This window comes from Gobius niger (assembly GCF_951799975.1).
Source record: "Gobius niger genome assembly, chromosome: 14".
Lineage (NCBI taxonomy): Eukaryota > Metazoa > Chordata > Actinopteri > Gobiiformes > Gobiidae > Gobius > Gobius niger.
In genome coordinates this window covers 4,988,109-5,013,018 of record NC_136865.1, presented here as the reverse complement: position 1 = coordinate 5,013,018, position 24,910 = coordinate 4,988,109, and the positions used below count along the sequence as shown (strand labels likewise).

The following is a 24,910-nucleotide window of genomic DNA, read 5'->3' as shown; positions in this document are numbered from 1 at the left end:
CAACCCACAGACCAGCTCCAAAGACCAACAACATCATCTCACCATCACCCCACAGACCAGCTCCAAAGACCTACAACATCATCTCACCATCAACCCACAGACCAGCTCCAAAGACCTACAGCATCATCTCACCATCAACCCAGCTCCAAAGACCTACAACATCATCTCACCATCAACCCACAGACCAGCTCCAAAGACCTACAGCATCATCTCACCATCAACCCACAGACCATTTCCAAAGACCTGCAACATCATCTCACCATCAACCCACAGACCAGCTCCAAAGACCTACAGCATTATCTCACCATCAACCCAGCTCCAAAGACCTACAACATCATCTCACCATCAACCTACAGACCAGCTCCAAAGACCTACAGCATCATCTCACCATCAACCCACAGACCAGCTCCAAAGACCTACAACATCATCTCACCATCAACTCTCAAGGTGTGGTGGACTGATGAAACTAAAACAGAGATATTTGGGAAAAACAAGGGCCATTCTTCATGGCGGAAAAAGAATACAGTATTCCAAGAAAAAACACTTCCTGCAGTTCCTACTGTTCCTGCAGTAACATGTGGTGGTGGTTCCATCCTGCTGTGGGGCTGTGTGGCCAGTGCAGGGACTGGGAATCTTGTTAAAGTTGAGGGTTGTATGGATTCCACTCAATATCAGCATATTCTGGAGAACAATGTCCAAGAATCAGTAAACAAAGTTGAAGCTTTCAACAAGACAACGACCCTAAACACTGCTCAAAATCTACTAAGGCTCACACAGAGGAACAAGAGCGGCCATCTCAGTCCCCAGACCTGAAGATTACTGAGCATTTGTGGTGTGATTTAAAGCGGGCTGTCCTTGCTCGGAGACCATCAAACCTGACTGAACTGGAGATGTTTTGTAAAGAAGAATGGTCCAAAATACCTTCCAACAGAATCCAGATGCTAATGGGAAGAAAGTGTTCAGAGGCTTTTATTTCTGCAAAAGGAGGGTGCCCAAAATATTGAGTTAATTTTTCTTTTGTGGTGCCTAATTGTTTAAATAATTCTTGCACACTTTTTCCATTAATCATATAAACTTTATATCTCTACTCAAATATCACTGTGTTTGTCTCCTATATGATATATTTAACTGAAATTACTTATCCTACTTTACCGAAGGGCCCAAGCTTTCGCAGACCACTGTAACCCTGATCTCCAAAAAGTAAAAAAACATGACGTTAATAAGAACTGTCAAATAGGGCCTCTCTTCCACATTCCTCAATCATTAAAATCAGGAGAAGCGCCTCCTGTCCCATCCATCCGGGTTGTTTTATTTTCCTGAAGAAGCGTGTGAGTGGACAGCGCTCCCCACCTCCCCTCACTAAGCACTGTCCAAACACACTTCAGGCCTCCTCTCCTCGGGACAGGGGGAGAGAGAGCGTGACTGGCCTGGGCCTGCTCCGGCTCTGCGCTCCTCATAAAGAAGACAGTGTGTTTACAGAGGCAGCGGCGGCCCTCCTCTGATCTGACCCCCTCCTCCGCCCCCCCCAGCTCACAGCGCACGGGGCCGGGCCCGACTGCAGACGCCAGGGCTGCATGATTGCAGGACAAACTCATAAAAGTTCCATTAGGGCCCGTTTTCATCTGCAGACAGCGTCACACACAGCCCGGGCCATAAAGCACTCACTCTGCAGCAGAGAGAGAGAGAGAGAGAGAGAGAGAGAGGGGAACACGCCTGCCATGGCCCGCGGGACCTTTGTGTGGGACGGAGACGGACGGGGATGTTGTAAGAGAGCTTCATCTGCTGCCTCATGGTCACGCCGCTTTCAGAGGGCTGGACATGCTGTGAGAGGAGAGCGAAACAACGACACCAACACATTGTGGAAAACAAATATTGTGGACTTAACTCCAGCTTTCAAAGGCGTTGGTTTAGAATAAATGTCATTTATTTCAAAAGTTCATTGCAAACACTTTACATTTTAAAATGAGTTACATTTTCTTGACATATTAGACCTTAATTAACGTAAAGAACGTGATAAGGAAAAAAACCTTTTTGTCTGAAACTAAGAAAACATCTTTTTGCCCCTATTAATGAGATGAAATATCATAAATAAATTTCAGAAATTTCATCCAATTTATATAAATGCATTTAGATCTTAAATGTAATTTTGCTTTAAATGAGGCAGAACAAACATTTTGCCTGACAAAGGCCATGGGACGATGTTGCTTTGAATAAAGGAACATTCATGTTGTCAGTTTTTTCCTGTTCTAAGTTTGGCCTATACTGTATGTACCTTTATCTTACTTTACTAAAAATGAAGGTTGAATATTATACATTCAATTTATTCCAACTCATCATCATCGCCAACTTTTGGCAATGTTTAAGGCTCTGCTCCAAGTTTTTACCTGTTAGTTTTGGGCTAAACCCGTAAAGCCGTTCTATAGGAGTTTAAAGCACGTCTCATCACATACAGGGAGCAACACAGAGAGTTGCAGAGTGATGATACCTGTCAATGGAATCAGATTTTATGTTTGTCTTATTTCAGGTAAAATTCATTGCAAGAGCAACAACTTTATTTTATCATATTCTAGGGAAGGAAGGACTTAGTTCATACAGCCCTTCACAGACATGGTCACAAGCGCTTTAACATGAGACAATTCACCGCACTGGTAGATATCTGGGTGTGAGGCCCCTGATCTGCACCATTGGCCCCTCAATACCACCTCTCACTTACTCTTACATACACACCATGAAGTGCACTAAGACTTACTCTATTATTACTCAAATATGCTTTCTGACCTGCTCAAATCAAGGCTGCTTTTACAAAAATAAATTCCATCACTCGAAAAAAAGGACCTTTATTAAGAGCATCGTTTATCAATATTTTATTCACTTTAAACAGAGCAAAAAGTTGTGCAAAGGTTTATTCATCACAGTCAATGAAAAATATGTTTTTATATATTCATGACGTCCTATGCAGTGATAAAGAGCTATCTCTATCTTGCAACTGATTATTTCTATTGCAGGTAAGACATTTTGATTTTGATTTGAAGGTTGTAAAGTGATGAGTTGACAGTGACCACCTCGACCAGCGCTGCTTTTGTTTTTGTCCTAAACAGAGCCGTCCATGATCACGGCTAATGCCCTGAAGCTGATGTGTATCTCAGACCCTCTGCCAGAACCAGCTCTGCAGCTTCAGACTCCATTTCCCCCCATTACTGCCCTGTTAGCCCACCTCCCCCGGTCCTAAACCTGACCCCTCCCTGACCCCACGTTGGAACCCTGCGTGGAGTTTGACTTTTCCTGTTTTAAAGCAAAAATGACATCATAAGAATGTTGGTGACTCAAACTGAAGAAATCTCTAGATACGGTACTTCTCACTCTGCAGCTGGAACATGACTTAAAGCAGCACTAAGTAAGTCATGCCCCTAGACGCCATACGCATTGCTTTTCTCATGAATTGTCCCTGCGAGTAAATACTACGCTGACAGAAAAGACAACGGGACAGAGGGATATTGCACATCCAATTACACAACAATCATTTTTTTCACTAAAAACTTGGCTGTCTCTGTTTAAGCGGCGCTAGCCCGCAGTTAGCTTTGCCCATTAGCCTGTTAGCTTCTTCCTCGTGATTCAATTAGTGTGTGTTGGTGACGCCGACCCGGTGGCAGCAAAGTTGCAATTGTGGTTTTCTAGCCACACCAGGCGGAGATGAAAGACCCCCCCAGTCGTCTCATTAACACTTGTCCCCCCAAAGGGACTATGGAAAGGATTTATTAACGTAAACAAGTTACTTAGTACTGCTTTAAAGGTGCATTACGCAACTTTTTATGTGGAAATAAAAATGTATGTTTGTGCTTATTTGACCTTGTAGTGACCCAGCGGCCACTCATACAGCCACTGGGTCACTACAAGGTCAAATAAGCACAAATAATTCCCATAATAAATATGATCATCGTTTGGAAACGGTTTGTATCGACTGGTAAATGTCTTTGTGTGATATTAAAATTGTCTTGATGATCAAAATCATTTCAGTGTGACACATATAAACAAATGTATGAAATCTAACTTGTAGTCTAGAGGCCAGGAATGTTGTTGAGAAGATGATGATGCTCAGGGTTTCTGCGGGACATTAGGATTCAATTGTGCCAAAATCAAGGCCTTGAATGTCATTTAAAAAAAAAAAGCATTAGACTGGATTCAAACGGGCATTAAATCTTAATTTTTTGGACAAATTATCAAATAATCAAAAACACCAAAATGATGGTCTGAAACACCAACATTTGTGTTTTCACTCAAAAGTTTCCCATTTTATCCAAATTGTCTTTCCTATGTTTGATGAAATGTTTGCCAATGAAACATTATGTGCTGATTTTTATAGTCTAGTATAGTTTTTACAGTATTTAGGCTTTAAAAAGAATTAAAATTTAAAATCTCTCTGATGCTTAAATCTTGACCTAAAAAATAAATGAAGGAATAAATTTACAATATATATGCATAAAATTTGAACTAAACGTACATGTATAGCCTGAATAAACAGTGATCTCCGAGTACTAGCCCCCCCCCCCCCCTCCTCCTCCCCCCCCTCCCTTGCCTCGTGAGTCAGAGCCGAAGACGCCGCCGGTCTGTCCGTCAGCGTCGCGCCGTCTCCCCGTAAACGCCAGCGCCCGGCTCTCCACTCCGCGCTGATCCCTCTACCGTAAATTAAACTTTTACTGCTTTGCCGGGTTTCGAAGGAGGAGGAAACTGAATCGGCGTGTGAGCCACGGAGAGAGATACTCACGACTCCTCATCTGGTCATTAGGCGCTTTGCTTTGATCGCGGCCGCTGTCAGTGAGGGAGGGGGGGGAGTCACATGGTACCACGGGAAAAGCACGCGATCGTTAGCTACGCATTTTAGACTTTGCTCGAACCGGATTCAAAGTAAAAGCATAAAAGCTGCAGTAAAGTGACAAAAACATATTATTACTTTAAAGGCGCATTATGCAACTTTTTATGCGGGATCGAAACTTTGATATTTGTGTGTAGCGGACTTTTTTTGTGACCCAGTGGCTGTGTTGGTGGTCAGCATGGCCTTTACTTTCCATCAAGATCATCTCAACAGAGCTCCACGATCAATTGTTTTGCAGGTTTTCTAGTGAGCAGTGAAAACCTACCACAAACCCTTAAAACAATTGATCCTGGAGCGACGCAGATGGAAAGAAAATGAGGCGTAACCACTCGCACAGCCGCTGGGTCACTGAAAGGTCAAATACACACGAATAAAACTTTTTTTTTCCCTACGTCAAAAGTTCCATAATGCGCCTTTAAGCACGCTTGACAGTGAATACTTTTTAATTTGAGTTATTTCGAGTTTTGATGTGATGCTTTTATTTCGTATCATCACTTTTACTTGAAATAGATCAAATGTAACACAACCATTTATTTTACTGAGGGCATTGTTGGTGGAAATGACATCTTTACTGTGATTGGACTAACCGTAGCCCCTCCCCTCAGACCTGACTTTTGACTTTGCTGGTAGCGGGACATCACTGGCTTGTCTCCATGGCGATGCCGCTGCAAAAACAAAATTGCGGTTTAAACGCATAATACCCTCTTCCCCAATGCCATATTTCGATGAGAAGAAAGATTCCCCTCAATATTTTTTTTGTACAGAGGGGATCAGTCTGAACACCCCGCCCCGCAATCAAATGTGATTATTTGTTCACGAGCAGCGTCACTCACGGGACGCGGAAGTCTCCTCAATCTATGAACGCCGGCAAATGATAAAAAAAAACAAATCGACAGTAGGTGAGTTTCGTAATTCATAATCCTGCACGAATATGAACACAAAACTGCAAATAACACCTCATCAACGGCAGACTCCCGGCCTTTCGCTGATTGGTTTGCTCTGTTTCCTGTTTGCTTCTGTATGAACCGCTGTGGGAAATGGAAGTGATGCTGCAGTGAGCGAGCGGGGGAGTCTGTGCTAATATTTCAAAAACTAATGATAATGTTTTTCGAGTTTTAGGATGGTTTAGTTTGTCTTACTCAACATACACTATAACAATGTTCCGCAGTGTGTCTTTAAAGGTACTCCTTGAAACAGGTCAAATTACCCCCCCCCCCCCAGATTAAACCCGGGTATAGTTTGGCCTAGGCCACAATATACCGGTCTAACTTTTCACAATCTGAACAAAAATATTAATAAACAAGTAAGATATTGCAAGCAAATACAAGCGGCTGAAATGAGTTTCCTTCGCAGGGTGGCTGGGCGCCCCGTTCGAGATCGGGTGAGGAGCTCAGTTACCCGGGAGGAGCTCGGAGTAGAGTCGCTGCTCCTTCACGTCGAAAGGAGCCAGCTGAGGTGGCTCGGGCATCTGTTTCGGGTGCCTCCTGGTCGCCTCCCGCCGGAGGTGTTCCAGGCATGTCCTATTGTGAGGAGGCCTTGTGGAAGGCCCAGAACACGCTGGTGGGACTATGTCTCCGAGCTGGCCTGGGGTCGCCTCGGGGTCCCCCCAGAACAGCTAGGGGAGGTGTGCGTGGATCAGGAAGTCTGGGCATCTCTGCTGAGACTGCAATGATACTGAACCTAAATCAAACAATGAATGATCAAATGGCCTAAGCCCCTTTAACCCTGGGTATAGTCCGGATCGGAGGTATACTCTGGCCTGTTACACCGGCATGGAAAGTAAAGGGAACTATGCTAACTACCCATACAGCCACTGGGTCACTGAATACATGCTAATATCAACTTTCACATCAAAAGTGGCCGAGTACCCCTTTAAGTGTCCAACATTTTGACTTAAAAAAAAGAAAAGAAATCCCCAAACCAACCTCACCAGTCGTCTGATCTACCTGATACTTTAATCCTGCGCGTTAAGACGACGTTTTCAGTGCGTTCATCAGCGGGCCGTCCAGGCCGTTTAGGCGGACATGTTGCCCACCCCCAACTCCCACGCACAAACACACGGACTCCCCGTCAGAGGTTTACGGCGCTCCCCCCACTATCTGGCACCACTGTCTCTGCGCTGGAGTTTCCCAGGCTCTCCTCTTACCTTCCTGCAAAACTAAATAAGTAAAAAAAATAAACAATAATATAAATCCTGTCCCGTTGCCTGCATTTGGAAAACATGTTACGCCTTCTATTATGTTTTCCTTAACGTGCACGGGACAGGTTTTCACGTGGCTGTGTGGAAAAGTTTGTGATCTTCAGTTCTAGATCTTGAGTGACACAGGAGCAGTGAGAGTTCTTTACTTGTGCTGCTTCTGCACCCGCAGATCCGCCCGTGCCGGTACGTGACTTGGGAATTGAACCCACACCCTCGCAGCTGTAGGGATCAATGTGAGGATGATAAAGTGCTTTGTGAGAGCATTAATGTAAATGGTATGGCCCGTCCGCTCGGCGCATCTCCAGGGGAGGCGTGGAAGCGGCGGCAGAGGGAGCCCGGAGTATTCCCCGCTGGAGCTGTCCCGGAGGCGGGCTCTGACGGTCCCGGGACCAGCACATAATGAGGATACATCACCGCTGAAATGAGGTGCTCTGTCACTGCCGCTCCCTCTCCTTCCAGCTGGACATCCCAGTCTTTACAGCATGTTCTCTCCCAGTGCAAACCAGAGGGCCCGAGACGATGCTATGGAAAGCTTGTTTAGAAAGATCGTTTCAATATATCGATTCAATTCAGTTCAAATGCATTCATATAGCACATTTAAGCTTCTGTTGGCCAAAGTGCTTTCCAGAAATGCACCAATGAGAATCAGTAATAAACAACAGCATAAAACATGGCTACAACAAATGCATCAACATCATAACACACTTTTCTGCAAAGACATCCAGCATTTGCAGTTAAATGCCCGTGTGAAGAGGTGGGTTTTTAGTCTTAAATTGTCTTAAAGACTGAGGAGACCTGGCAGACAGAGGGAAGCTGTTCCACAGTCGGGGCACTGCCACAGAAAAGGCTCTGGGTTCAGGGCCCTGAGGTCAGCAACAGCCCCATCAAACAGGATGATCATGGCTTTGACCAGGGCAACTCAATTACATTTACATTTTTCAGAGGCCACTGGGCCGGTCTTTTGGTGAGACCCTCCATCACCACCAAACATTTTCACATTTTTGGGATAAATCAATGAAAAATTATTTACCATCATTGCTCAACAAGTTTAACAGCACTGCAGCATTTTAATCCCCTTTTAAAAACACTGCTGCAGATGCAGAATTAGAACTCTCACTGTGACCAGCACTTGACTCTCAGTGCACAGCAGAAGCACATGGCTACTTAATATACCTAAACCTACGGCAGTATTTTAGCGCTACCGGAGACTCTTAATGGGAAGGTAATAAGAAATAGCAGTAATTACAATGTTTTTACAGGTGCAGAACCTCCTCAGTGGGAATATGCTGTGCACTTCAGCAGTAGCCGCGGTAGCAGTAGCCGCGGTAGCAATAGCCGCGGTAGAATTAGCCGCGGTAGCATTAACTGCGGTAGCATTAGCCGCGGTAGCATTAACTGCGGTAGCATTAGCCACGGTAGCATTAGCAGGTGCGTCACAATTAATACAGTACAGATAAATACAATATTATTTGTTATGGGCGCAGGGTGCGTAGATTTGATGTGATGTTAGTTATTTGTAAGGAGGTGCTGCAGCCTCTTGTCTAGTCCCTTAACAGAGAGAGCCCTTGTCTAACCTGATTATAAAAAACATTATCATTTTGTAGGTTCTTAGGTTCCGATCAAAAGTGTAGATCACACACTACAAAACAACGTGGATCAGAGACATTTCTTTAATCCTTCTGCTCTAATCTGCATTCTAGACCCAATTTAAACCCTATTGGTACTGGTTTCACTGTCATTTTCACAGTAAACCCACCAGTCCAAAGAGGAGAATCTGCTATTGCAGCCCCCTGACATCTCCACTGTGCTCTTCTTAAAGGTCACGTTGGGGTAAAATCTCCAGCAGTGGAAGGTGTAGCCTCCAAACATCGATCTGCCTGGACTGGATTTTGTCACCGAGCTCCTCGCGTCCCCACGTTCCCATTGTAAACGCACTCAGACTGTGGGAAAACTCCGGTCCAACTTTCCTGTGGCCCCCGCGCGGTGACGGTTGCCGTGCAGTAAAGTGCGCCTGTCTGCAGTAAAACCCAAACGAGGTGCGGACAGAGCTGGAGCGACCGGCAAGCCCTGGGGTGAAGCTGCCAGGGCCGTAAAATAATAACGGCGCGCCATAAAAGACGGTGCTTATTAAATGTTTTGAACAATATCAAGTAGGAAAAGCCACAAAAACATGAGCGCACAGGGACGGGCAGCTGAAATATGACCGCTACTGTAGCTACTGCCGCACTATTTAAAGATAGCTGGATGATTAGCAACTTCTGGACTTAAAGATTGTGTTCATGCTACTTATGGTGCTTCCTTTTCGTCCGATTAGCATGTCTTGGAACAGCTAGCATTTGTAGCACATCAAAGCTCTTGTGCCTTCTGCTAACAATATAATGTATATGTAAGTATTTTCAAAAAACAAAATGTGGCTTTTGAGTGACACAGTGAGATTCTCAAAATCAGACATTACATACAACAGTGCTTCTCAAATTCACTAACAACCTCCTCATAGCTTCTGACTCCGGTTTACTCTCCATCCTTATCCTTCTTGACCTCACCGCAGCTTTAGACACCATTTCTCACTCCACTCTCCCTGACAGACTGTCTTCCATTGGCATAACCCACACCTCCCTTGCTTGGTTCACTTCCTATCTCTCTGGTCGCACACAGTTCATTCAACTCAAATCCCACAAGTCCTACAGTTTCCCTGTCTCTGCTGGTGTGCTCCAGGGCTCTGTCCTGGGGCCCCTCCTCTTCATTATCTACATTCTCCCACTCGGTCATATCCTTCGTAAACACAACATTCATTTCCACTGCTACGCCGATGACACCCAGCTCTACCTCCCTACCAAACCATCTTCAGCTCCAGCTCCATCCTCCCTTGCCCTCTGTCTACAAGAAATTATTTCTTGGTTCTCTTCCAACTTCCTCAAACTGAACAGCTTCAAAACAAAAGTCCTTCTCTTAGGCACCTGATCCACTCTCTCCAAATCTAACAATTTTCCTATTCCCATCAACAACTCATCTGTCCTTCCTTCTCCTCGACAGTATACACTCTCCTTCCAGTCTCACATCAATAGCATCCCCTGGTCTGCATATTTCCACATAACATCTCTTGTCTCCGCCCCTCTCTCACCCCCCACACCACCGCCATCCTCGTCCACAGCCTCGTCACCTCCAGCAGTGATTACTGCAACTCACTTCTGTTCGGTCTTCCCAACAAATCTCTCCAGAAACTGCAGCTCCTTCAAAACTCTGCAGCAAGAATCATCACTCGGACCCCCTACCTCTCATCCCCTCCGACCAACATAAACTCCCTGCCACTCTTCAAATCCAAACTCAAAACTCACCTGTTCACACAGTCCTACACCATCTAGTTACGTGCTTACCTTCTCAATATTGTACTCGGTTTTATTCTGTTGCTCTTGTTTTTAATGTTTTAATGTGTCCATTCTACAGTGTCATTGGGTGTTCTGAAAGGCTTCTTTTAAATAAAATGTATTATCATTATTATTATTATTATTATAGTGAAATGGGCAGATGGCGTTACATTCAAGATCAAGTCCTTAGTTTAATTTATGCGCTTTCCCCTAGTTTATAACGAAGCTTCAACCAACTTACTGTTAAAATGAAATCACAGATCATGATTCTGCTGATTGCCTTATAAGAAAAGATTGGGAGACTCACACCCTCATCAAATTTGTAGCTTGTGGCCTATAGGCTATTTTACATCTAGGCCTTGGAAAGTCAATTTTATTGGGTGGCACTTGTTGACAAATAAGGCTGCACAATAGCCTATGTCACCATAAATAACTAAGCTTTCATTTAATATACACATGTGTGACTATTCGTTCAATCCCGGTTTCCTCTAATTCTTTCGATTTCGCTCACCCATATCACGTATCGCAAGTATCGCGGAACCGCTGAGAACCGCTGCTCTACTTTCAAACTCCGCCGGCCCCCTCTGAGCACGCGGACCCTATGTTTGACAGCGCGCCTGTGTGTCTATTTGCGGATCATGAAGTGATTTTCTCACACAGCCTGTGCTCGGAACCCGTGGAATCCCGAGCTCCGCCGCCCTGCCATCGCCGCATCCCTCTCCTCTCCCCTCCTCCCCCCTCTCTCATCCCTCTTCCAGAGCCCCCCCCCCCGTGCGCCCCCTGTGCAGCAGCCGGGGCCATTCCGCCGCTGCCGCCGCATATGGCCGTCTCCAGTGCGCCATAAATAACGTTGATAAAGACTTCTCTCTGCGCTGAACGACTTTCACCCCCCATCCCCCCCCCCTCTCTTCCGTCTCTCTCTCTTTTTTTTTTCTCCTGCCATTGATTTAACGTGACCTCCGTTGCCAAATGATAGGCCGTTGGAAGCGCCCGCCGTTTAAAAACACAGACGAGGGGCTTAAATTGTCTCGCTTGTGCCGCGCATTAATCTCCCATTCATCATCATTACGCGGCGATTGGTGCGCGCACGCCTCCGCCAGCCCCTCGCGTTTACGACGACCGCGGCCTGTAAATTAGCTCTTAATCCAATTCCAGCAGCAGTCACACGTCCGCGGCATGTTGTCACACAAAAGCGAGAGAGCCGCTTAGTGTTTCTGCATGACCCGAATATGAACAGGTTTTCAATTGTTTGGCCGAGCAGTATTCGGAAGAGTGTTTTTTTACAAAGGAAATTAAAGGTCCTGTACCAGATTTCTTCGTTTACAAACAATAGAACCATGAGCGCGTGAATTTGAAATGTGTTTTTTTTTGTTCCTTCCTAAAGTTATCATCGCATTTCTACCATCCTAAGTACTTCAAAGGGATGGGTTTAAAAGAGCAGAAATACTGTCATGGTAATGTCAACGATGATAAAAACAATCAGCGGCTAGTTCACCATATATAAACATACTTCATAATAGATGCACAGTAAGTCTTTTACAAGAAGGAAAGAAATCGGCTAAATCAGGTATCAGCCTGACAAGATATGTTTTCTTGTGGATAAATGTAGTTTGTCGAAGTCTATGCCAACTATGGGGCCTTTAAACATGTAATATTTTGTGAAAATCAGAACATGTCTGTTATACATGAATGGAATTAGTTAGCTTTAGCTCGAGCTTAACAAATTGCTCGTATGATTTGGGGCAGGTTGTTTGTCAAGTTCAATCTTACAACATTGCAAGATGGTGTCGATTTAAATGAAGACATGTCATGAAAAATCGACTTTCGGAAATTTTCAACGATATTACACTGTTATTATCTCGTCAGAATACCTATAGTGTTTCACTTCATTCATGTGGCCATACCGCCTTTGCTCGATCCCGTCAGACCTGGGGAAGGGCAGGGAAGGGCCTGGTCAGTACTTGGATGGGAGACCAGTTTGGTAACACCAGGAAGCCTGTTGGTGGTCGGAGGGGCCGATGGCACAGTCTGCTGTGCTGTCAGCTGTGGCTACAATAGTAGTTTACCACCACCAAGTATGGGTTGAGTGAATAATGCAATACAAAGCATCTTTGAGTGTCCAGAAAAGCGCTATATAAAACCGATGCGTTATTATTCACACAGTTTTGAGTAATAGCCAACTTTGGCAGTTTCTTCTGAAATGCGGAAGTGTAGTGCACATTTTTAAAGGCACACTCTGTGACAGTTTAGACTACTATTGCCAGCGAAACATAACATCTTCTAATGTCCAGCTCAACACAGAAAATATTGCTAGTGGGTAATCAAAGAATAGATTTAAATGAGGACTTAACCTATTTAAATCTCATATTTGGCTGTCTGTAATCCACATCTCCATGGAGACGAGCTTTAGACGTCCCGCTACCAGTAAAGTTACAGTTACGTTTGAAGACGGGGCCTTTCTGTGTGGAGTTTGCATGTTCTCCCCGTGTCTGCGTAGGTTTCCTCCGCGTACTCTGGTTTCCCCTACCACAAAAAACTATTGAGTAAAACGTTCCCCTGTGAAGCTTTAAAGCCAATAATCCATCTACAAACTTTTTCTGAGCTGTTTTGCTTTCATGGTGTGTTCACAGCGGCACCAAGGATTTGCTAGCACACCATTAGCTCAAAGTGAAAGCTTGTTTTCACTGTTTCATGATGTGTCACCCTCATTACATAGGGGGCTCAGGGCCAGTTCGAAATCCTGACCAGCCCAGTCTCACCGCGTAAAATATCATTGCGCCGGACCCAAATTCACGAGTTAGAGAGAAATGAAAAAAGCAACACGATTCTCCTCTCGCTGTTTGCCGCTTGGACATCTGCACCGCTCCGCCCCCTTTGATTCTCACTCCTCTGTGTGCCACGTTCAGAGCCAATTCTCCCTAATAGCGTCCTATAAGCCACGCGTAATTGCTGTTATGCGCGCCATCCGCCATCCAATCATACCACCTCGTAGCGCAGTCATACCCAATCTACCCAGCGCCATTAAAGCGAGACTGGATTAGGCCGCAGAGGATACGCGAGCGTTTATGTGAGCGAGCAGATTGCGCGGAGAGCCATATGCGATCGGACGTGACGTTTGGAGCCTTTTGATCGTATGGAAATCAGCTCCACGTCTTTTCCAATACAAAAAAGAAAAACTGTTGTTATTATTCACCAGCAGCACCAGGCAGGCAGGCGTGTTCCTTTTTCTTTTACGCGCGGCCTAACTGCGCCTTGATAGTTTACATAAATCTAGCCCGAGCGCACGCGGGGCTTAAACGGCGTATTATTCCAAACATATGCATTTTAATCAGGCCGGTCACACTTACAAGAACTGCAGTTAATAAGGCCATCAATCACGCGCGCGCAGAGAAGGAGGTGGGAGGAGGGAGAGAGAGCGAGTGGAGGAGAAGGAGGAGGAGGGGGCAACCTTTACCTTAATATGAAGCAACGGAACAACGTTAGAACCAGGGGAAGAAAAAAAAAAGAAAAGAACGAAATTGGAATTGTGTCATAACGTATTTGAAGTTGACAAGTTTGCGCGAGCCTAATTTGGAACTGCGTAAATGTCAAAGCACATGCGTAAAGTCCCATTTTAAATAAGACGCAGCGATTCCCAAGTGATGGTGCGGGTAGAGTTTGGATGATTGTGTGCTCCTTGATGATCTGGGGGGATAGGAAGAACATTGTTTGTAAAGACTGAAGCACGTCAGTCTGTCCTTTACGCAATCACCGAATATTTTTTATTCATGGATAATAATGCAAATTCGTCGCGTTCGAAATATTCTTTAATTGATCCAAACTCGGCTTGTGTTCCAAACGTCATCTTTTTGTTTTTTCAAACGGCTCACGGTTTCCCCAACTACGATTAAAAAACAAAACAAAAACATGTACACTAGTCTCCCGTGCGGACCTCCTTGAAAAAGAGATTCTGAATCTCAATTTTTTTTTTTCTGGTCAAATGATGGGAAAGATAGGGATATGGCGGATTACAGTGTTCTCTGAAAAGTACTGTACTACGACTTATGTACTACGATATTTATTTATTTTTAAACATATGGGCCTACTGTTTAACCTCTTAACCGCCGCCTGATCCGAGCACATTTTCCTCCAGTTTGGCTTTACCCAAATCTAAAAGCTTCTTGAACAAAGTGTCACAAATAGCAACGAAAACGAGGATGAAAATGCAACAAAAACACCATAAACAAGTGACAAAAACATGATGAAAAAGCAAAAAAAAAAAAGAAAAGAGCCACAGAAAAGTTATTAAAAAAAGAATAAAAACGGGAAAAAACAAAAAAGTGAAAGGAGAAAAAGCGACGACAAAAAAACAACAACACACACACAACAAAAAAACACAACAAAAAACCCCGCAACAAACAGACGAGAAAAACAAAACAAAAATGTGACAAAAAACGCGGCGACGGGTCTTAGATTTCAAATGAGGCGTAACTCTGACCTATAGCTCCAGTCGAGAAGCTTTTAGATTTGGGTAAAGCTGAATTGGAGCTCGGTAAGAGGTCAACCTGTTCCAAATATTTCAAAACCAGACAATAACCTTCTACACTGCTTCCGCTAAATTTGCATTGGCTTCACCAGACAATACGCATGACACATTTAAACAAAGATGGGGTAAAAAAAGAAACGCCATGTCCACATCCGCAGGTGAATTCACTGTCGCCTTGCACCACACGCTACCATCATAACTTATAATCGCCCCTAAAACACACCCAAACGTTCCTCCGCTGTGACCTCTCCAAATCCTATTACGCGCGGAACACCCGTTTAATTTGCTGCGGTCAAACGAAGCCAATTAACGGAGCCCGGTGATTGGTCGCGCTTCCCCGCTGGATCATCGATCTCCCCTCCTCATCCCTCCCTCCGTGTGTCTTTTTACCATTTCCAATACGACAACTCATTTCTGTCTTGTCTATTAAACGAGCGGGGAGAAAAAATATGAGTGGCGTTAACGGAGCGCGGGGACCACTTAAGTGTCACGGTCAATCTGAGGGCGGTTCCGTCGGGGGCGGGGTAGTGCGCGCCGCTTGACAGAGACCACTTGGAGTTGTTACTACGGGGGAGGGTGCGGGGGCTCTGCGGGGGCTCTTATAGCTATCGAAAAGCTTTAATGAAAATCTCACGAGCCGCCTTGTCTCTTGGAACGGTTTGTGCAGCGGAATTGTTTAGGGATACAGCAGGCTATGACCGATTTTACGCACGCAACGCAGAGGACATCAAATGGCCTGTCTCAATCATGAAACGTTTTTTTGTTGCTTTGTCTTTGAGATATTCGTTTGTGTTTCACGATCTTGACTGATAGTGTTATTAAATAATGCATTCTGCAAATTTGGGGGATTTGCATGTATTTTTTAAGTTAAAGGTCCCTTTTTGTAGGGAAACATTCTTTTTTGCCACATAAGAGTATGCTGTAAAAGTACTCATATGTGAAAAAAAATCAAAAAAATCTGTTAAGTCATTGTACTCCACGATTTGTTGATGTGATGAAATACTTGACCTTTATCGACACATTTGGACTAAATAAGAAGTACACTAAACCTTAAACGTTACTTCTGTTTTACTTTTCTTTATGTGAAACACACCACAGTGTTGTGTCCCTTTTTATCATTTTGATTGAACTGTGTCATTTCCTCCACACAAACGATATGATATATTACTTAATGTATTGTTAGGTATTTTAAGGAAAAAAATCGCGATATTGCCCGTGCTTCATACACTGGTACACGTATTTTCTGATGGTGACATTGACTCATGAAAACTATTGTTTCCTTTCCCCCTCATTATGATTTTGTTTTCACAAAATTAGACTGGCGGATTTCAGATTTAGTTTGCGCTTAACCAAGTCGTCATCTGTACTGGGATGTTTTCTGAGCAATGATCGTTTTCGCTTTTCAAAGATTTGTCAAACGTGGAAATTTCTGGTACAGCAAAGCCTTCACGGTGAAAGGCGAAACGTCTGCTGCGCTTAACGAGACAGATGCCTTCCCTATGCGATGGAAAACCTCTGAACGACTGAGAGCCTACATGCACCCATTGGAATTACATGACAGCAAAACGTTTTGCTGCAACCATTTGTATATATCGATTCTTAGACCCAAAGGCCTTTTAGCGACACAGAATTGTTGTCCCTTAACACACGTGCTTACAGGGCCGTACGATATATCGCCAAAATCACCAAATATCGCAATATTAGGTGATTACAAGAAACCTACAAACATCGGAAAAGCCACCGAGGACTTCCATGTGACAGAGATTTGCACATTTTTGCCATCACGGCCTAAAACAAAAACGCATGGTAAGTTGAAAATCGGAGTTCCGTTATGGACATGATTACACAAATTTAGCTCCAATTTTCCCTTGCTTTGATCTTGATTTGATGAAAAAAAAAAATTGCTCATGATCGTGTTTGTAGCTTAATGGGACATGCACACGTGCAAAACGTTTTAATAATACCATAATGTCAATATTCAAGACAGTAATCAAATATCGCGATTTTTAGTCATGTCCCGCAGCCCTCATTTTACCGGTTTGCGCAGACCTAACCGTTGCAAAACACAAAATCGCATTGTCCCCCCCCCCTTTTGGATTTTACAACACGTGATCACACTTCCATTTCTTCAACAGTGTTTATTGCAAATCGAGAGAACAACCAACCCATCCATGAAATCAAAACAAAACAATGAAAAAAACAAAACAAAACAAAAAAACACGTCAGCCTATTTCTCGATGTTAGCAATAGCGAAGGCAAGAAAATAACTGAGCGCATGGTTATATAACGTATATATTAATCACAGATCTGTATCCGGGTGGATTTGGGAAAGAGGGGGGCGGAGGGGGGTTGGGGGGGGAGTTTTTCCATGTGATTGTCCGCTCTGTCTTCCCCATCTCCCGGTCTCTCACTGACTGTAATCCGTTCCCTTGACGCCTTGTTACCGTTCGCGAAGCAGCGCCACCGCCATTTCCATCTCTCTCTTTTTTTTTTTTTATTCCTGGTTTTATCATTAATTCAAAATTCAAGCCCCTGCCTTACATACGGCTAATTTGAGGGGGCCTCAGCGAGTGAGCGGGGGCCCCCCAGATGCCCCCTAATGAGACAGATCCTCTCCTCCTCCTCCTGCTTGTTAGAAGAAGAAGAGAGGGAAGAGGATGGGACGCGCGAGTGTGTGGGTTTTTTGGGGATGCATAAAAATACGGGGAATAATCAGAAGAGCTCTCCGTTTCAGTGTCCGCCATGTTGAGTTCTCGGCTGTGAAAATCGCAAATATAGTCTCATGCTGTGCCAAGATACTGATTTTTTTCTTTTCTTTTGTTTTTTTTATCTGGTCAGTGGCACTTCCTCCCTTTGATCCAACGTCACCGCGGAGGATTTGCTGAGCACGGCGGGCGTAAACGTCACAAAAGCGTCAGTCCTGCTTGTGGGCGAGCACGGGAAGTCCGAGGCAGGAGTCGGCGCCGGTCTGGAGGGGATGCCGCTCGTCTGACAGGCGAGGCAGGTGCAGGGACTCCCCCCGGGACCGAGGCCGTGGTGGTGGCCGTGCGGCGGCGGCGGAGGCGGGCCCGGGTAGAGGGAGGGATGCCGGAACGCGCACAGCAGCTCGGGCCGCTGGTACGGGTGGGACAGCATCCGAAAGCCGTCCAGGGAGCGCAGCGGGCCGGGGAAGGGCGAGGCGGTGGCCGGGGTGGCGGTGAGAGGGGAGTAGTAGGGCAGTGGGAGGTGCGAGGGGAACGGGTACGGGAGGTTGCCGGTGGCGGCCGCGTGGCTCATCATGTAGCTGTAGAAGGCCGGGTCCGCCGGGTGGGGCCACGTCATGGCGAGGCGCTGGCGCTTGTCCTTCATCCGCCGGTTCTGGAACCACACCTGCGACACGGAGGAGACACGGGGCGTTACACATTAACCTTTCATTTTTTACGCAGGAGAGTTTACACAATGCAGTGGCCAAATATGGAGAGGGAGTTCCGCTCTGGCGGATTTACGCACGAGCAAATTTCGTTGTACATTTGTATAATGACGATGAAAGCACCAAATGGGCCTTTGCGGGAATTAGATGGGGTCTTCCTCCGAATAAGGACCTGGACCTGTAGGATTCTGTTTTTTTAGGGTAGTGCTACATGCACTCACATCATTTTCATTCTTAATAAAACCCTACATTTTCCTGGACTGACTGTCAAAACCAATAACAAATTGATAACTCAACGTTGGCTCTCATTCGGAATAGCTGCATTGTAGTCTCCCGCTGTAACACCATCTGCATACTCTCTACAGAATTGCATATTACCCAGGTGTTATGTGCTGGTTCTTCTGGTGCAACAATTACGCACGTGTTTTGAACCCCCACATTTGCGTACATTTATTTCCATTTAGAACAAAAACACTAGCGACACTGCGAGCATAGGCCTGCACTGCTCAAACGATGTCGTTTATCATTGCTAATATTTTTGGACAGTGATGGACCAACTCCCCCTCCATTAGCCCCTGCTTTTGTCCTCGTCATCCTCGGACTTGATTAGACTTGTTAAACAGCTTCGATCCGGGAAGCCAGGTCCTTTGACCTCATACAGTGTCCATACAGCAAATTATACACACGTTCTACTGAGACGAAGAGAGACCAAACCGAAAACAAAACAAAACAAAACCCATCAGCTCGTTACAGGCCTGCAGTGCGTATCTAAGATGCGGATCGGGTTAGATGACTGTTGTTGTTCTTGTGGAGTGCTGGATAAATAGCCCATGAGAAGATAATGGACTCATTATAAACGATCTGGCAACGGGGTCAACTCGGTCAAAGAGTTGGAATAAGGTGATGACGAACTCTACTCGTTTTTGTTTTGAAAAAGAAAAAAAGAAATTCTATATTTTTGAGAAATGTGTAAATATGGTCAGCCTGCTTTAGCATATTGCCCAAGTCAAAAAGAAGAAGGAAACACACCTCTCCAAAAGTATTGGCAATTATTCTAGGAGGCTGACGATATTGTTGGCAATATGTTTCCATTCTTTCTCTTCATGATGTATGAAAACGAACGAGCTTCCTGCTTCTGCCTGTTTTGGTCTCACACCGTTTTTAATGTTAAGTATGCAAATTATTAAGCAACAATAAACTAAACCAAACCGAGGTTCAACATTTATGGATATTTTGTATTTAATGAAAAGTAGGGATTCCCAAAGTGAAGACTGAGCCGGGGGTCCAGTTATAATAACATTATGTTGAAAACAGTGTATATTGGTTTTGAATTGAGATCAAATTACAAAGTATAATTTAAATTCAGTATAATAAACATGCTTTAAATGTTTCGCGGATGAAAATGATGATTGTTAATTGTAGTTTGTGTGGGGCACGGGCCTGAATAGTTTGTGGAAACCCTTGGGGAACACAGCCGACATGCGAAATCTGAAAACATCAATACAACAATAACATGAGAGCTATCGTCCAAAGCGATTGCGCAAAGAGGTCCACAGGCCCTGCGCACAGAATAAACTACAGTGACCTCTTCGGGGACTGTCCACACATTTGTCTTACTTTGATCGTGGTCTCGGGCAGGTTGAGCGCGGCCGCCAGCTCGCACCTCCGCGGCCTGGACACGTAGTTCTCGCGGTAGAACTCCTTCTCCAGGCGCCCGATCTGCTCCCGGGTGAAGGCCGTGCGGTACCGGCGGATCTGGTCCGCGGTGTAGGACAGGGACCCGGGCCCCGCCGGCGTGGCCTTAGCCGGGTCCGGGCTGCCGCTCTCCGCGCGGTGGCGTGGGGAATCTCCGTTCGGACCTACACGTACACACACAGACACACAATGTCCTGACGTGTTTACAAATGAGACAGTGTTGCCTCTTTGTTCTTTTTTTTACGATATACACGCCCGCAACTGGCACCAGTGGACTGTGCGCCATTTCAAACCCACATCTGTGCCCTCGCTTTATGTTGTTCCATGTAAAATATTAAAACATGCAACATTACAATGGGTGCGACTTATTAATGTTATAACATAAGAAGGAAAAGGTGGGCAATGCAGGCTACGGAATTACAGAATACAACCACAAATAACACAATTAAAATACGAGAAAAAACAAATATAGTCACACATGCAAAGCCCACAAAGAATAAGCCAGACAAATTTTAATTTCTGTCATTCATTGTCATTCAAACAGGCCAAGGAGTAAGCATGTGCTTTGATAAACCCCAAAATAGCGAAAGCAAATCGATCATCGAATTTGAGCGACTCTTGCGCGTATTTATCCATTAATCATAAAAAGCTACAAGCCATAACAACACGCTGAATTGTGGGGATGTTTTTTTTTTTTCCATCCCGATGAAGTGGCCTCTAGTGACCTCAACTACCCGTGTTACTTTGGGGTTCCGAGATTCCTGCGGCTACGTCTTTTACGCACGTGTTCCCCATGCGTGGCTGCTCTGCTGTAAGCTTGGGTGCCTCGGTGGTGGTGGTGGTGGTCGTGGTGGTGCATGTGTGTGCGCGTGTGGGTGTCACCTCCGCGCGCACCGGGAGCACTTGACACAACAGCTGATTGCGGAGCTGTCAGTGCGCGCTGACACATTACACTCTGGCGTTTGGGTTTTTCGCGCGTATTTGAACGTATCTTTAGCTGTTATTGCTGATTGGCTTTAGCAAAAAAAAAAAAGGGGGGCTACATTCAGGATTTTAAGCTGAAATGCGTTGCTGAGATTTGTCTGACTATGGATTCTTGTTGCAGACTCGTTTATAAAAAGGATTGGAAAGCCCTTTACCTTTACCCGGGGGATAGTCCATGCTTTCCGGCGTGCAGCTCACGTCGATCTCCTCGTAGAAGTCCGACTCCGGGTCCGAGCTGCTGCCGTCCTTGTGCGCCTGCTCCCCGCCCGCCGCCGTCGCCTGCTGCCGGCCGTTCTCCGCGCCGACGGAAGACGCCCCCACGCTCCGTATCCTCTCCTCGGACGCGTCTCTGGAGGAAAACGCCAGCATCACCACCTCCTCTCCTCGTTTATCCATGTTGCCGAGGCTCGCTTGGTGTGGTCTGCTTGGTACGGGGACCGAGTGGCGGTTGGAGTGGGAGAGCGCCGTGCTGCGAGGGGGTGACTTGGGACGCGGTCGTATCCAGTGTGTGGCCGTGGGAGAGGCGGCGCGCGTCAGAGTGCGGTGCAGCAGTGGCTTCGCTGGGAGGGATCAGCATTTTAGCCTCTCTCCCTCTCCCCCCCCCCCCCACCCCCCTCTTCTCCCTGCTTCTTCTCCTCCCGCCGCTGTCACTCCTCATGTCCCCCCAACGGTGACGACACGCATTGATTGGGTATGGGTAAACAGAAAAGGGGGGGACGGCGAGGATTCGAAATGTCAACACACAACCTTTTATTATTGGCCTATATATTCTGGATTTAATCTCTTTTCTCTCGCACGTGCTAAAATCTATGTGCTGACTGTTGAATTTATGTTTGATTTGTGTTGCCATTCCGCACAGTTAAAGCCACACTGCGGAATATTGGAGGACAGTCACTGCTGCTGATGCTGTTCGGGAATGACTTCCGAGATAGATCATTTTTGTGTAAGCGCCTAATGTGTTTAAAGCTCACCCAGCTGTCGAAGCGAGGCAGCGGCATCTCCATGGAGACGGGATGGTGATTTAAAGTCAGGCTTTTGTTTTTTGTAAATGTAAAGGGCAACATTTTACGCTTTGGCTGTTTGTCGGGATAGGTTTAAGTCTGTTCAAGTACATTTTTCTGTTTCCTTTTTGTTTTTCGGGGGACACGGTTCTCCCCGTGTCTGCGTAGGTTTCCTCCGGGTATGGTATCCCCTACCATTAAAAACAAGTACAATAGGTGAATCCTCCAGCCAGGTGTTTCTGACCATCAGCCTGGCTCCACATCTGGAGATGGGTCCCCACTGCTGCTGCCCGCTGCTCCTTCGGGTCGCCCTGTCGAGGGATGGGTCAGATGCAGAGGACACATTTCATTGTACAGGTGATGTATAATGACACATAAAGCACCGTTCCCACAGCGTCACGAGTTACTATTTATTCACTCAAATAAAAAAACAGATACTTCATTTTAATATCAGGCTACTATTATTAACATTAGTAGAAGTAATACATGCTGTATGGAAAAACGACTGCACAAGTACAGATACTTCAAAAAGTTACATACGCATATGTATCAACCCATCCATCCATTTTCTTTCACTTTTCCGTTGCCGGGTCGTGGGGGCAGCTGCCGGAGCTGCCCAAATCACAGTGCACCAGCCCCTTATGGCTCCTCCTGCAGGTGGTGGGTCCACAGGAGGACGGCCTCATGGTTCTAACCGGGCCTGTTGGTCTCTCATAAGGGGCCTCTGAACCGCTCTTTGTCAGACCCGTCACCTAGGACCTGTTTGCCCTGGGAGACCCTACCAGGGGCACGAAGCCCCCGACCACAAAGCTCCAGGATCATTCGGGCGCTCAAACCCCTCCACCACGTTAAGGTGGTGGTTCCAGGAGGGGACTTAAGCACATGTACTGCCATGTAAACACCGCGCGCTGGGTCGAAGTCACCAATGACTGTGCTCTCTCACACACAAACAGAGCCAAAAGATTCACTCAAGTCAGAGTAACTTTGCTTTGAAATAATTTGACTCAAGTAGAAGCAAAAAGTAGTGTATTGTATAAAAGTGAAATGTTACTTGAGCTGTTTGAGCGTATACAAGTCTGATTTATGTTTCAGTTCTGACATAAATTCTGAAAAACATAAGGTATAATAATGTGATATGATTATTTCCAAAGAAAATACCATGAAAATATATTAAAAATATATATTTCTGAAGAAAAAGGGGCATCAAGCACAAACTACATATATTATAAGTATATTTTTAGTACACCCACCAGTCAAAGGAGTCGAGGGTGAAGTGTCTTGCCCACTGGCACAATGACAAGTGTCAGTGGAGGAATGCTTTAACCACTGAGCAATAACATGTACATCATATCAGTGACACAAACAGGTCCTGAGCGACAGATACAAGTGAGATCATTTGAATAATGACCATCCAGTCGACTGGCAGTGCCTACGTTTACATGGTCACTGGAGAAATCAGATTACCCAATAATCAGATCTGACATATTTACATTCTCTTCAGAAATCAGCAGGAGTGAGTGAGCAGAGCAGCCAAAAATATGTACTCAAGAGAAACGATACTTTGATCTCATTTTAGTCATGTAGAAGTCAAAAGTAGTGTCCCAAATGAATACTCAAGGAAAAGTAAAAAAGTACAAGGAGAAAATGTGGTTGGTTTATGCACACGTGTGAAAGATCGGAAAGAAATCCGAATGTTTGAATATCAGATTATGCCACGTCAGTAATGTGTGAACTCCAGACATGAGCTCTGCATGTAAATGTGGTCAGTGATGGCAGTCTGCAGGAAAATGAGCCTCGTGTTTTTGGCGACTTCCGATTTCCATAGAGATCCGCCTGTCTCCAGACGTGTCCTCGGCATCAAACCGGACGACTGAACTCCACCACACAGTCATTATATGTAATGAATGAATTATATGTAATGAATTATATGTAATGAATGTACCAGCGTTCTATACATTATCCCTTACGTAGTTTATATGTAAATACATATGTAAGAAATAAAATATGTTCTTTGCTTGTACGCCTACCTGGATTGTAAAAATGTGTCTATAATAATTAAATAAATAAATAAAAACTTAAAAAAAAAAATCATTTGCCCTTGATTTGAGTCGGTGAAATGTTTCCTTAAACCATTTTACTTGACTGGACTGTGTTCCTCCAAAGAGGGTCATGTATTCTGGATTCCAGTCCATGTATGCAAAGTGCTCTGGAAAAATGTCTTAAATAAGATTAATGAATTAAAATCACTTTAACAAAGGTTCTTTATGTTGAATTTGAGTCGGTTTGAGCTCATCTAAGATCAGATGAAATATAACCTACCTGTAAGCTACCTGTGCCGTTGCATTTTGGAGCTCTGTTTCCTTATTATTAGCTGACTATATTAGCGGTAATTAGCAGCCTTTCATTCATTCTCAGAGTATCCCATGCCTTATTATTTTGAAAGTGATTAAAAAACAAAATGATTTTAGCATTTATAGTGTGTTGTGCTCAAAATGAAGCACAAATACCCTCAAATGAAAAGAGTTTGCTGCAAACATGATGAAGCACAATGTTCCTTTTGAAAGTAATGTTGACACGGCTGATTCCACACGGCTCTTTTGAACGGCTCTTTGTAGTGAGTGGTTTGAATCAGAACTCATTTATGGGAAACCAGATCTTTTTTGGTCTCATTTTCATCATCGGTGAAAGGGCTGTCATTGTGTCCTCGGGCAACACACTCCCCCACAGTGTGTGAGTGGAGTGTGTGAGTCTTGGTAGAAGAAGTTAAGGGAAATTTGTCCAACCCATAAGGAGCAGTGTGCGACGGCAGTGGACCCAGGCTCATGATCAGAATCACCTGCTGAAGGATTACCCTATTGTGC

At 45.0% G+C, this 24,910-nt stretch overlaps 1 protein-coding gene across 1 annotated transcript; it reads right to left on the bottom strand.

Moving 5' to 3' along the window:
- Window positions 1-17,335: 17,335 nt before the first annotated feature.
- Window positions 17,336-21,449, bottom strand: evx1 (even-skipped homeobox 1). Its single transcript, XM_079570650.1, has 3 exons — window positions 21,204-21,449; window positions 19,987-20,228; window positions 17,336-18,329 (listed from the first exon to the last, which is right to left on the bottom strand). Exons 1-3 carry the CDS (start codon window positions 21,442-21,444, stop codon window positions 17,787-17,789), a joined length of 1,026 nt encoding a protein of 341 aa, XP_079426776.1. The 5' UTR covers window positions 21,445-21,449; the 3' UTR covers window positions 17,336-17,786.
- Window positions 21,450-24,910: the final 3,461 nt, after the last annotated feature.